The sequence below is a fragment of the Diabrotica virgifera genome, chromosome 1 (assembly GCF_917563875.1).
Source record: "Diabrotica virgifera virgifera chromosome 1, PGI_DIABVI_V3a".
Lineage (NCBI taxonomy): Eukaryota > Metazoa > Arthropoda > Insecta > Coleoptera > Chrysomelidae > Diabrotica > Diabrotica virgifera.
Window position 1 is genome coordinate 160,656,578 of NC_065443.1, and position 14,078 is coordinate 160,670,655.

General features: G+C 31.9%; 1 protein-coding gene across 1 annotated transcript in view; it reads left to right on the forward strand.

Annotated features, from left to right (window-relative positions):
- The window catches only part of LOC114340916 (cytochrome P450 4C1-like), a 183,150-nt gene extending 181,647 nt beyond the window's left edge, over positions 1 to 1,503 (forward strand). Inside the window, exon 9 of the mRNA XM_050645620.1 lies at positions 1,268 to 1,503. Within this exon, the coding sequence (XP_050501577.1) occupies positions 1,268 to 1,428 (161 nt within the window). The 3' untranslated portion in view covers positions 1,429 to 1,503. The remainder of the gene's footprint in view (positions 1 to 1,267) is intronic.
- The last annotated feature ends 12,575 nt before the right edge of the window (positions 1,504 to 14,078 follow it).

Sequence of the window (14,078 nt, forward strand, 5' to 3'; positions counted from 1 at the left end):
AAAATACATTTAATAATAAGCTTTAAAAATAATAAATGTTCAGTAAAAAAAATTTTTTTTAGCTCTTATACAGTATGTCTGCTTAACTTGGAACCTATTGATAACTTTTTTATTATCAGGTTTACGAAAAAAGTTATTCTTTCTAAAATATTCTGCATCGTATATTATAATCTAAGATGCAATCATCAAATAACAAATTTAATTAATTTTATACGAGGTATGTCAGAAAATATGAATTTCACTCAAGAGTAATATACCTTTACATTTCACAATATCGAAAAGTGTTATTAAGAAAAGTTGTTTGGAATTAAAATATTTGTTTTAGTGTTCAATTACATCCTTCTAATTAAAATATTTTGAATAATAAAGTCACATAACTCTTACGAAAAATTCATATCTTTTACATACCTCGTATAAAATTAAAAAAACTTTGATATCTGATGGTTGTATCTTAGATTTTATACTACGGAGAATATTTTATGAAGTATAACTTTTTTTCGTAAAAGTGATAATAAAATAAATATCTAATTGTAATAAAATGATAATGAGTATACGTAATTCGAGAAAAAATTAAAAATGTTTTTTTCGATTATAATGATGTAATTGTATATTTAGATATAGTTTCTAATTTTAAACAACTTTTATAATAGCAATTTTTGATATTCTGGAATATAAAGGTACTTTACTCTTTAACGAAATTCATATTTTTGACATAACTCATATAAAATTGATCAAATTTGATATCTGATGGTTAAGTTTTAGATTTTTGACTATCCAGAGCATTTTATGAAGAATAACTTTTTTCGTAAAATTGATAATAAAAAAGTTTTCCATGTGGTTACTAGCTGCGCATACATACTGTATAAGAGCTGCTGTATAAGAATTTTCAAATTGCAATGCCATATTCGGATTCAGCACAATCAAAAACAAAATAGAAACATATTTTATCAAAGTAAAATGATGAATTTACCGATATTTTTAAAATGATTAATACAAAACAATTGTTATTGTTTAAACAATTAATAAACAATTAGCGGCCAAATCTGCGAGTAGAACTTTTTACTTAAACATGTATATAAACAACTAACAAAAAAAGTTTTGGAAAAGTATAAGCTTGTTTGAATTTTTCAGAAACAATGCATATTTTCGTTCTAATTGCACTCCCCTATCTGGTCCGAAGGTCTTCATTATGTAGTGTAGATTTAAAAATTAAAAAAACTTTAATTAATTTTTAATACTATAAGATCATGTCTAATTGTTGTTTTAGGTCAAAAATTTGCAATGTTGGAAATAAAGAGTACCCTTTCCAAAATTTTGAGAAATTTTGAATTAAAGCCGGCATTCCCCATTCATGAACTGCAGCTAGTACCAGAGACTATATTAGTCTCCAAAAATGGAATTCGAATATCTATTATAGACAGAAACTAATGAATAAATATTACTTTTTGTAAAAAATATAAACTGTATTTAATATAAGTTCCCAAATAAAAAAAGAATAATATACTTCTCTTCTGTTTTACTTTGTAATCTATAGAATATTACATGTACAAGCTTGTATTACTAATTCCCTATATCTGTATCAGAGATAAAGAGAGATATATCAGAGATAAAGAGAGCATCAATGGCAGAGCAAATTAAACACTAAAAGCTTTCAAACTAGACATTGCTCAAAATTTAGCTTGAAAAAAATCGGGGATCCCTATATTAATTAGACCTCCACTTATATCTGTTGAAGAGGAACTACGGTATGACGGTGAATGACATTTTCCCAATTATGGTGACAAATTAGATGCAGAAAGTGTCAGAAAGAGCAAACTACCGTACATTGTTCAAAGTGTAAAATTCCATTATGTTTCGTACCAAAATACTTGTGTTTGTGAATATCATAACAAGTGATAAAATCATACACTTGTATCTAAAATTGTTGTACCTTTTTTTAATTAAATAAATATACAGTATGTCCCTGTAAGTTGTGTCCATATGGAAAACTTTTTTATTATTAGTTTTACGAAAAAAAGTTATTCTTCATAAAAAGCTCTGCATGGTCTAAAACCTAAGATTCAACCATCAGATATCAAATTTTATGAATATTATACGAGGTATGTCAAAAAGTTAGAATTTCACTCAAGAGTAAGTAGCTTTATTTTTCACAATACTGAAAATTGCTATAAAGAAAAGTTATTTGGAATTAAAAACTATATTTTAATATGCAATTACATCTTTCTAATTGAAGAAAAAAATTTTTATGAAAAATTTTGGACAACTCAGTTATGTCAATTCTGATAATTCTTTTATTATTAATTTTACTAAAAAAACTGATTCTTAATAAAAAGTTCTGCATGGTTTAAAATCTAAAATACAACCATCTTATGTCAAGTTTTATCCATTTTATACGAGGTGTGTCAAAAAATATGAATTTCGCTCAAGAGTAAAATACCTTTATTTTTGACAATATCGAAAATTGTTATTAGGAAAAGTTATTTAGAATTAAAAACTATGTTTCAGTATGTAACTACATCCTTCTAATTGAATTATTCTGAACTATAAAGGTACTTTACTTTTGATCTAAATTTTTCTTTTTTGACATACCTCGTATAAAATTGATAACATTTGATATAAGATGGTTGTATTTTAGGTTTTAGACCACGCAGAACTTTTAATTAAGAATCAGTTTTTTTCGTAAAATTAATAATAAAAGAGTTATCAGAATTGAAATAACTGATAATAATGTTAGTTATCCATAATTTTTCAAAAAAAAATTTTTTCAACTATAACTATGTAATTGCATATTAGAATATGGTTTTTAATTCCAAACAACTTTTCATAATAGCAATTTTCAATATTGTGAAAAATAAAGCTACTTTACTCTTGAGTGAAATTCAAACTTTTTGACATACCTCCTATAATATTCATAAAATTTGATATCTGTTGGTTGAATCTTAGGGACTCTAAAACAATACAATGCTAAAAGGAAATTATCATGGGTTGAGGATTTCTCAGCTTGGGTTAAAGAGGGTTTTATTGTACTAGAATTTGAGATATATCAAGCAGAAAATCCAAAAACTTTGGTGTATTGTGTTTCAGTGCTAATATCACAAATTTTAGTTTTTGATGCTTATCTCCAACTCCGCCTGGGGTGGTGATGCTGCGTGAATCGAGTAGCTCAGAAGTCACCATCACTGCCGGTCCCAAGCCCGGGTAAAGGAGGAGGGTTGAAGAGCAAGGCTAGCAACCTACCCTTCGTAAAAAAAAACAATGCTCAAAAAACTGGAACAGTAGCCTCGGATACTGGATGGAATAACGATGACGACCTAGCGAGAAAACGAAAAAAAAAACGAATGTGGAAAAAATACCTGAAGAGAAATATTCTACGATTCGCATGCTGGAACACTACATCGTGGAACGCTAAAGACCAAGAAATTATATTAGAAGTAGAAAAGCACAAAATGGACATATGTACAGTCTCAGAGACAAAGAAAAAGGGTAAAGGTAACACAGTATATAGAAATCATATATTCTTCTACTGCGGAGTAGATAAGAACATCAGAGCACAAGCAGGTGTTGGCATATTAGTAAACAGGAAATTTGAAAATAACATCGAAGAGGTTAATTACAGCAACCAGCATATAATGGATATTTCAATGAAGTTAGCTAATGAAAAAATCCATATTGTTAGAATTTATGCACCAGATGTAAACAAACCAAAGAACGAGAGAGACGAATTTTTCGAAAAACTTCAAGAGACCCTAGATAGATTGCCACAAACAGAAAAAATATTCTGGTTGGGAGATTTCAACTCAAGAATAGGAAATACACCCATCCAAGGAATAATGCACAAGTTCAACGAAGCACCAACAAATGATAACGGAGATTCACTAATAGAGATATGTGCACACAACGAGTTGCGTATCAACAATACATACTTTGACCACAAAGAACAACATAAATATACATTCACTAACACAAGGGGCAACATATCGATGATTGACTATGTGATAACCAACAGAAAAGTTCACCCACGGGAAGTACTTGACGTACGCACAATGACGTCTGCGAATGTGGGAACGCAACACGGAATGGTTATATGTAAGTACCGTCACGCGTACATAATAGAGAGAAAGAAACCACCTAACTACATCACCAAGTTTAACATAGAATCCCTACAAGACGAAAGTACTAAGGATCTCTACCAAAAAAGACTTGAGGAAAAGATCAATCTTAGCCCTATTGAAATCACAGACAATATAAACGAAGCATGGGAAAAAATAAAAAATCATATAACTAGTAGTGCAAAAGAAGCCATTGGAGAAAGAACAATTGACTTAAACAGCGGCAGAAACCAAAAACCATGGTTCACACAGGAAGTCAAAGATTTAGCAAAAGAGAAGAAAGATGCATACGTAAGATATATTAACAATAGGACCCCAGCAGGGTATCAAAGATATAAATCAGAAAGAAATAGAACATCTAACAGAATCAAAGATCTAAAACAAATATATTGGGAAAAATTCTCAAATGACATGGAACATGATTTACGAGGAGGTCAAAGGAAGGTATGGAACATGTTGAGGAACAGGAAAAAGCCGGTTACCGAAGAATTACAAATTAACGCAATAAAACCAGAAGAATGGGTAACTCATTTCGAGAATCTATACAAAGACGATAACAACGATAATAATGAAGTACAAAGAAATGACCTACAAAACATTCACCAAGAAGAAACAGAGAATGACAACATCACCCAAGAAGAAGTAAACGAAGCAATCAAAAGATCAAAAAATAGAAAATCACCAGGTCCGGATAATGTACCAAATGAATTAATTAAATACGGAGGTACAAAAATAATAGAAGAGATAACAACATTATTCCAAAAAATTGTAAACAACATGACAGTACCAGAGGAATGGAGAGAGAGTATAACAATACCAATCTACAAGAAAGGCGTAAAGACAGATCCTACCAACTACCGAGGAATTACATTACTCAATTCTACATCAAAACTATTGACAAAAATTCTATCCCAAAAAATATATAAGAAAGCCGGTGTATCGGAAGAACAACAGGGTTTTCGCCCAAACAGATCTACAATAGACGCTATTTTCATAATGCGACAATTAGTTGAGAAATCAATAGAATTCGACAAGCCCATGTTCACATGCTTTGTAGATCTGAAACAAGCATTGGACAGAGTACGATTAAAGGACGTGCTCACTATCCTTGAAAAGAAAAACATAGGTCAGAGGTATAGAAACATAATCAAATAGCTCAATAGATCCAACAAAACACGAATTAAAACCACACACGGGCTCACGGAAGAAATCAAAATCAATGCAGGCATTAGACAAGGGGACAGCCTCAGTCCATACCTATTTAATTTAATAATGGATGAAGTTATAGGTAGTGTTAACATAATGAATCAGGGATACAAAATGGGTAACCGAACCATGAGAATACTTTGCTACGCAGATGATGCAATCTTAATAGCCGAAAACGAAGATGACTTACAACGCCTACTACAAAAATTCAAAATAACCGCCGAAAAGTATAACCTGACACTATCCAAAGAGAAAACCCAATCGATGGTAATATCCAGGAACCCAATTAGATGTAAATTAGTAGTGGACGACCATATAATCGAACAGGTAATGGATTTCAGATACTTAGGTGTGGAAATATCTAGCGACAGGTATCTGTGGCAAGAATCAAAACAGCAGGCAACGAAAGCAGCGAGAATATCTGGTTTCCTGAGGGATATAATCTGGCGGAATAAATATATGAGCACCGAAAGCAAAGTCCGCATTTATAAGACATGTGTTAGACCCGTACTGACATACGCAGCTGAGACAAGGGCCGAGACAACAAAGACCAAACAAATAATGAGAACAACAGAGATAAAAACCCTAAGATCCATAAGAGGTATCACACTCAGAGATAGAATACGAAACGAAGACACATTGAGAGAGCTAGGCGTTCAAGACGTAGTGAGATGGACAAGAGCGCGACGACGCATGTGGAGAGACCACGTAGATCGGATGGACCCTGAACGTATGGCGCATTGGGCGAAAACACAGAAGCCCAACACCAAGCGACCCATAGGAAGACCCAAAAAACGATGGTACGAGAGTTGGAGCTCCGGATCGCAGCAAAGACTGTAACAGAAGAAACAGGATATAGTCCTATTACAAGAAGAAGAAGAAGAAGAAGAAGATGCTTATCTCTGACAACTCTTATGCGTAGACTTCATATGATATACAGGGTGTCCAGAAACTTCTGACAAACAAACACCGGAGTTTTCTCAGATAATTTTAAGACAATTTAACACTTCCATAGGCGTCTATTTTGGGTAGTCCATTTTGGTCCATTTTTGACAGTGGATTATTAAATTCTAAGTTATTTTAGTACTAAAAGGTACTCTTGTTTTAAGTTGGTAGGATACACCGTTTACTAGAAAAATGGATTTGAAAATTATTCGTCTTCGATGTTGAAAACAATTTTCAAAAAAAAACTATTTAGAAAAACGATAACTGGTACCTTCATTTTTTTTCTTGAGATAAATCGAGTTCATCAATTGCGAATTTCTAGTACCTGTAATAGGCGTCCGTTTTGGGCAAGACATCGGTTATTTTATTGTAAACTTTTTTGTCTTTAACTTTTAAGCATTTTTGGCTCTAGATTATTTAATTATGAGATATTCTAGTTCTAAAATTTACTCTTGCTTTAAGTCGCTAAAATACACCGTTTTATTTTGAAAAATGTTTCCATTTTTTTTTGTTTAAAAAACGAAAAATTTTTAAATTGATTTTTCCATAAAACGGAGTATCTCATCGACTTGAAACAAAAGTACCTTTTAGTACTAGAATGCGTCACAATTTAATAATCCAGTGTCGAAAATGCTTAAAAGTTAAAGAAAACAAGTTATAAACGGAAAACGGACGAATATGACCGGAACTATGAATTCGCCATTATTGAAATCGATTTATCTCTGCAATATAAATAGGCGTGCCAGTTTTCGTTTTTCTAAATACACTCGGGTGCAAAAAAATCGATCCACTAAAAAATTTGGTCAATTTGATGTCACGAATTACCTAAACCCGTTGTCCGATTTAAGTGATTTTTTTACCATGTTATAGCCTTATTTATTAACAATATCGCTGTAATAATATTGTTGCTAGACATTAAAACTGTCATTGTATACTGGGTGTACGAATCAAACTGTGTTTTTTCCTCAAAGTTCGCATCACCCTGTGGATTATTCTAGCTTTTATAAAATACTGAATTTAAAACCCAACTATAACCTCCGGTTTTCTTAACATTCTCTTTTTAGATTCATTCGCTTATGTCGGATAGTACAAAAGTTAGGTACTTTAACAACTGGCCATGTACGTCATCAGTACAGGGTGTTAAATTAGTGCGACAAAAATTAAGGGATAATTTTACATGAAAAAATAATGACAGTTTTCTTTATAAACGTATTTCCACAAATGCTTCGTTCCCGAGATACGGGATGTTCAATTTTTTTTACAAATTGACGATTTATTTATGGCTTTAAAACCAATTGAGATATGCAAATCAAACTTGGTGGGTTTTAAGACGTAGTTATGGCACATTTATTGACGTACAATTAAGAATTTAATATTTACCATGGGCGCGCAAACGGGTATTATGACCGATCATATTACCCGTATAAAAGCCAATGGCGAATATAAAATTCTTAATTGAATGTCAAAAAATGTGCAATAACTACGTTTTAAAACTCACCAAATTTGATTTGCATGTCTCAACTGGTTTTAACGCAATACATAAATTGTCAGTTTGTAAACAAAATTGAACATCCTGTATCTCGGAAACGCACAGGTTGATGCGAACTTTGAGAAAAAAACACAGTTTGATTCGTACACCCAGTATACAATGACAGTATTAAGTGGATCGATTTTTTTGCACCTGAGTGTAGAAACGTTCTAGATATAATTAAAAGAAAAACTAATTACAATACACCATCTTTAAAGAGCTCTAGCTCTCATGTAGACTAAGAACCGAGATAGGTGAAACTTGCTAATCATTTTAGGCACGATAAGAATCTATCACTGAAATAGTAGAACCTGAAAAAAAGGTGTGAGCACTATGTTGTCACTTGTTAGTGACACATGCATAGACAGTGTCGCATCCAACTTTCCATTTATGGACGGAATAAATAAATTAAACGGTACCCTACCTCACTCCCAGAATTTAATTTTTTTAATTTATTAAGTTCTATGTAATTAAAAAATAAGACTCAGCGTAATTTTAACCCACCACTCCCTTCCCCCTTCTCCCACCAATGAAAATTTCATTTTTGGTTTTTATTTGTTTTAGGTAGGATACAATCAATTTTAAAATTTTAAAAAATTCACATGCATAATTGATGCTTTTACAAAACATAAAATCAATAATAATAATGTGGCTAATCCCATATAAACGCAATATTTATCTTAGACCTGCCACAAGAAAACAATTTCAGAACCTAATTAATTGATTTGCCCCTGTATTTAAGTTGTATCAAAATATGATATATACAGTGTGTAACAAAAATACAGGTCATAAATTTAATCACATATTCTGCGACCAAAAATAATTCGATTGAACCTAACTTACCTTAGTACAAATGTGCACATAAAAAAAGTTACAGCCCTTTTATGTTACAAATATAAAATCGATTTTTTCGAATGTATCGAAAACTATTGGAGATTTTTTATTGAAAATGGACATGTGGCATTCTTATGGCGGTAGCATCTTAAGAAAAAATTATAGTGAAATTTGGACACCCCAGAAAGATTTTATGAGGGTTTTGTTCTTTTAAACCCCCCAAACTTTTGTGTACGTTCAAATTAAATTATTATTGTAGTACCATTAGTTAAACACAATGTTTTTAAAACATTTTTGCCTCTTATTACTTTTTCGAAAAGTCAGTTTTTATCGAGATATTTCGAATATTTGTCAAATCCACCACATATTTGTATATGGTTAAGTACGAACGATTATGGAGACTTGGTAATAATATGAACATTTATTTATGATTTACATTTTTAGGGATATTTTGAACCATATTAAAAAAGAAGTCACATCTCGATAAAAGGTGAACTTTCAAAAAAATACAAAGAGGCAAAAAAGTTTTAAAAACACTGTGTTTAACTAATGGTACCGCAGTAATATTTTAATTGAAACGTACACAAACATTTGGGGGGTTTAAAAGAACAAAACCCCCATAAAATTTTTATGTAAACATATTGAAAAATAAGCCTCAACTCGATAAAAACTGCCTTATCGAAAAAATATTACGAGGCAAAAAAGTTTTAACAATATTGAATTTAACTAATTGTACCACAATAATAATTTAATTGAGACGTACACAAAAGTTTGGGGGGACTTAAGGGAACAAATCCCCATAAAATATTTATGGGATGCACAAATTTCACTAAATTTTTCTTAAAGATGTTTCTGCCATAAAAATGCTACATGTCCATTTTCAATAAAAAATCTCCAATAGTTTTCGGTATATTCGAAAAAATCGATTTTCATTTTGTAACTTCAAAGGGCTGTATCTTTTTTTATGTGCATATTTGTAATAAGGTAAGTTAGGTTCATTCGAACTATTTTTGGTCCCAGAATATGTGATTTAATTTATGACCTGTATTTTTGTTACACCTTGTATAATGTGGGTTTATAATATAATGTAAACAGGGCTGCGAAAAAGTCTGGAGACACGGTAATTTCTCCGAAACCGGTAGAAGGATTTTTATAAACTTTGCTGGGTAAGGGTCTTTAAATGCGGCCGATATTATAGTGGTACTTACATTGTTGTCGAATCTTGCGGTTTTCTAGAAATCTAATTAACTTTCTTATTTCAAATAGAACACCCTGTATATTTTTTTCGTTTTAAAATCCTTAAGAAATACTGATTATTTTTCATGTTATATTCCCTATACCTAAATGCCATAATTTCGGAGTTATTGCTACATTTATTAAAAAAAGGAAATTTAACAAATTATAAAAATCAATTTTTTTGGCCCAGGTAGACATTATTTTAGGTTCTTTACACAGTTCAAAAACACAAGTAAAAATAGTTATTTATGAAACAGTTCGTGAAGTATGCTTTTTGCGATCGCACGCGATATTTAGAGCACGAGCGCCAGCGGAGCGAGTGCTATACATCGCGTAGGTTCGCAAAAAATACTTCACGCACAGTTTCATACAATATTTTATCTACTCTACATAAACAAATAAAAAAACTGTAACTCTTCGTCACTGGAATTCATTTCTATTCTACAATTTTTAGAACTTTGACATTTAAAAATTCTAACTTCTTTCAAACCACAAAACTGTCAAAAATTTGTCGTAATTTATTGCTCATTATTTCATCACCATGACAACGCGAAAGATAAGGATATTTGATTATATGAAAGTGTGTTAAAACAGTGCGAAAAAGTAAGTCCCATTTAAAATACATTGGTACTTCACGCACACTTTAAACACTTCACGCACTGCTATCTATAAGGGCAGTTTTCACAAACTAAAAACTTACACATAATACGACATAGAGTAGATATAAATATTATTTTTGAAACTACGAAGTGCCTAAATTCAAGTTCGAAGCTTATTTTATCAGTTACTTATAAGTAATTTGGTCTTATTTTATTTTAAAACATTGTTTTTTTTTAATTAATAATAAAGCGTATATGTGAGGACGGGCGATCAGGCTTGTGTTAACAACTAAAAAAAATGTTTCAGAATAAAATAAGACCAAACTGCTTATCGGTAGCTGATAAAATAATCTTAGAACTTGAATTTAGGCACTTCGTAGTTTCCAAAATAATATTGTTTGCTTGTGGTTTTGAACCTAGAAAATTAAACCTAAAATAATGTCTACCCGGGCCGAAAAAATTGATTTTTATAATTAAAAAATTTTTTTAATAAATGTAGCAATAACTCCGAAATTATGGCATTTAGGTATAGGGAATATTACATGAAAAATAATCAACATTTCTTAAGGATTTTAAAACGCAAAAAATATAGAGGGTGTTCCATTTGAAATAAGAAAGTTCATTAGATTTACAGAAAAACGGAGATTTGACAACAATGTAGTTACCACTACAATATCGGCCGCATTAGAAGACCCTTGCCTAACAAAATTTATAAAAATCGTTAAAACTGTATAATGTAGTTCTGATTTGGCACCTGGTCACCTCATCTATAATATTTAAGTTACACATGCCACAAGAAAACAGTTTTCGAACCGACTATTTATTTGTATCTAATAATTTACAATTTAACATTAAACGCCACAATGCACAGTACCTAAACAAAAAGTTATGTGGGTCAAATATTAAACACATTCAGTATTAGTTTAAGCATTTTAATTAGTTAGACTTTAGTTTGAGTACAAAATTTTACATTTTTATTGTTTTTTAGAATTATTTTAATTGGGAAGCACGTGTGAATCTCGTGGGCACAAATAACTTTTGGGTTTCTGGGGCCATGTGATGCACACTTGCTTCTCGTATTAGACAAGAATTAACCTGTCGTAACTTGTTTATTTTATACGTTACATTCGTTAGACAATCCCTTTCGCCCCTTTTTCTCGTTCCAGGTGCAAATTCTATTGTATCACATGTTTTTGCGAGGTTCATTCATATAATCTATAGACATTTCTATATACAAAAATATTATATTTTTCATATATTTCTTAACTACTTAGAAACACACATTGCTAATTTTAAAGCACATTTACTACCTTTGCATTAAAAAAAGCAGTTGTTTACATTATATAAATAAAACTTAGTTTCAAGCTACCTAATAATATTATGTTTTATTGCTAGACACTAGTATCCTAAAAATGCAGGCTTAACATATGAAAGAGTTCATCAGGCTACTGAGAAATTGTATTACAAGTAAATGAATGGGTATTATTGTGATGCACGGATGTACCACGCAATCTGAAATACACTTAGGGCATGAGATGCAAAGGTGCTTCTCATGGCGTCAGTAAGAGGTACCTTAAGCCAGCATGGCCACATGAGCAAAACCCAATTTAACCTATGCCATAATTTTTCACCAATTTTTCATTAATTTATTACCACCCTAATAATTTTTCACCCCTTAACCCCACTCCAGGAGAGATGTCACGCTAGCTTAATATTCAAGCTAGCAAAATTCTCGATAAAACGGCACTGCATGAGCGGAATCCAATGTAACCTATGCAATAATTTTTCACCCATGTTAAACTAATTTATTACCACCCTAATAATTTTTCATCCCTTAACCCCGGTTCAGGAGAGATGTCACGCTAGCTTAACATTCAAGCTAGCAAAATTCTCGATAAAACGGCATTGCATGAGCGGAATCAAATTTAACCTATGCAATAATTTTTCACCCATGTTAAGCTAATTTATTACCACCCTAATAATTTTTCACCCCTTAACCCCGCTTCAGGAGAGGTGTCACGCTAGCTTAATATTCAAGCTAGCAAAATTCTCGACAAAACGGCATTGCATGAGCGGAATCCAATTTAAACTATGCAATAATATTTCACCCATATTAAACTAATTTATTACCACTCTAATTATTTTTCACCCCCTAACCTAACTTCAGGAGAGATGTCACGCTAGCTTAATATTCAAGCTAGCAAAATTCTCGATAAAACGGCATTGCATAAGCGGAATCCAATTTTACCTATGCAATAATTTTTCACCCATGTTAAACTAATTTATTACCACCCTAACAATTTTTCAACCCCTAATCCCACTTCAGGAGAGATGTCACGCTAGCTTAATTTTCAAGCTAGCAAAATTCTCGATAAAGCGGCATTGCATGAGCGGAATCAAATTTAACCTATGCAATAATTTTTCACCCATGTAAAGGTAATTTATTTCCACCCTAATAATTTTTCACCCCTTAACCCCGCATCAGGAGAGATGTCACGCTAGCTTAATATTCAAGCTAGCAAAATTCTCGATAAAACGGCATTGCATGAGCGGAATCAAAATTAACCTATGCAATAATTTTTCACCCATGTTAAGCTAATTTATTACCACCCTAATAATTTTTCACCCCTTAACCCCGCTTCAGGAGAGATGTCACGCTAGCTTAATATTCAAGCTAGCAAAATTCTCGATAAAACGGCATTGCATGAGCGGAATCAAAATTAACCTATGTAATAATTTTTCACCCATGTTAAGGTAATTTATTACCACCCTAATAATTTTTCACCCCTTAACCCAGCTTCAGGAGAGATGTCACACTAGCTTAACATTCAAGCTAGCAAAATTCTCGATAAAACGGCATTGCATGAGCGGAATCAAATTTAACCTATGCAATAATTTTTCACCCATGTTAAACTAATTTATTACCACCATAATAATTTTTCACCCCTTAACCCCGCTTTAGGAGATATGTCACACTAGCTTAATATTCAAGCTAGCAAAATTCTCGATAAAACGGCATTGCATGAGCGGAATCCAATTTAACCTATGCAGTAATTTTTCAGCCATGTTAAACTAATTTATTACCACCCTAATAATTTTTCATCCCCTAACCTAACTTCAGGAGAGATGTCACGCTAGCTTAATATTCAAGCTAGCAAAATTCTCGATAAAACGGCATTGCATAAGCGGAATCCAATTTAACCTATGCAATAATTTTTCACCCATGTTAAAGTAATTTATTACCACCCTAATAATTTTTCACCCCTTAACCCCACTTCAGGAGAGACGTCACGCTAGCTTAATATCCAAGCTAGCTTTGCGGCTTCTAATAGTACTATCATTACTTTTCCAACGCATGTCTAATTTTGAAAATGGGTTATACCATTCAAAAGTTACCGAGCTCAGAAATATGACTAAATTTCTAATTAAAAAAGGGAAAATGTTTGTGGATATGTACAGTTGAGACCACGAGTCTTTACCCATGCGTCATTAATACCTGGCGAGATAAAACACATATTTGATAACTCAAATTTTAACCCGTAATAGGAGCAGTAGCTACTTACTGTCACTTGCTCTTGCGTTTAGTAAATTTCCATTTCCGACTTATCATCAACTTACCTA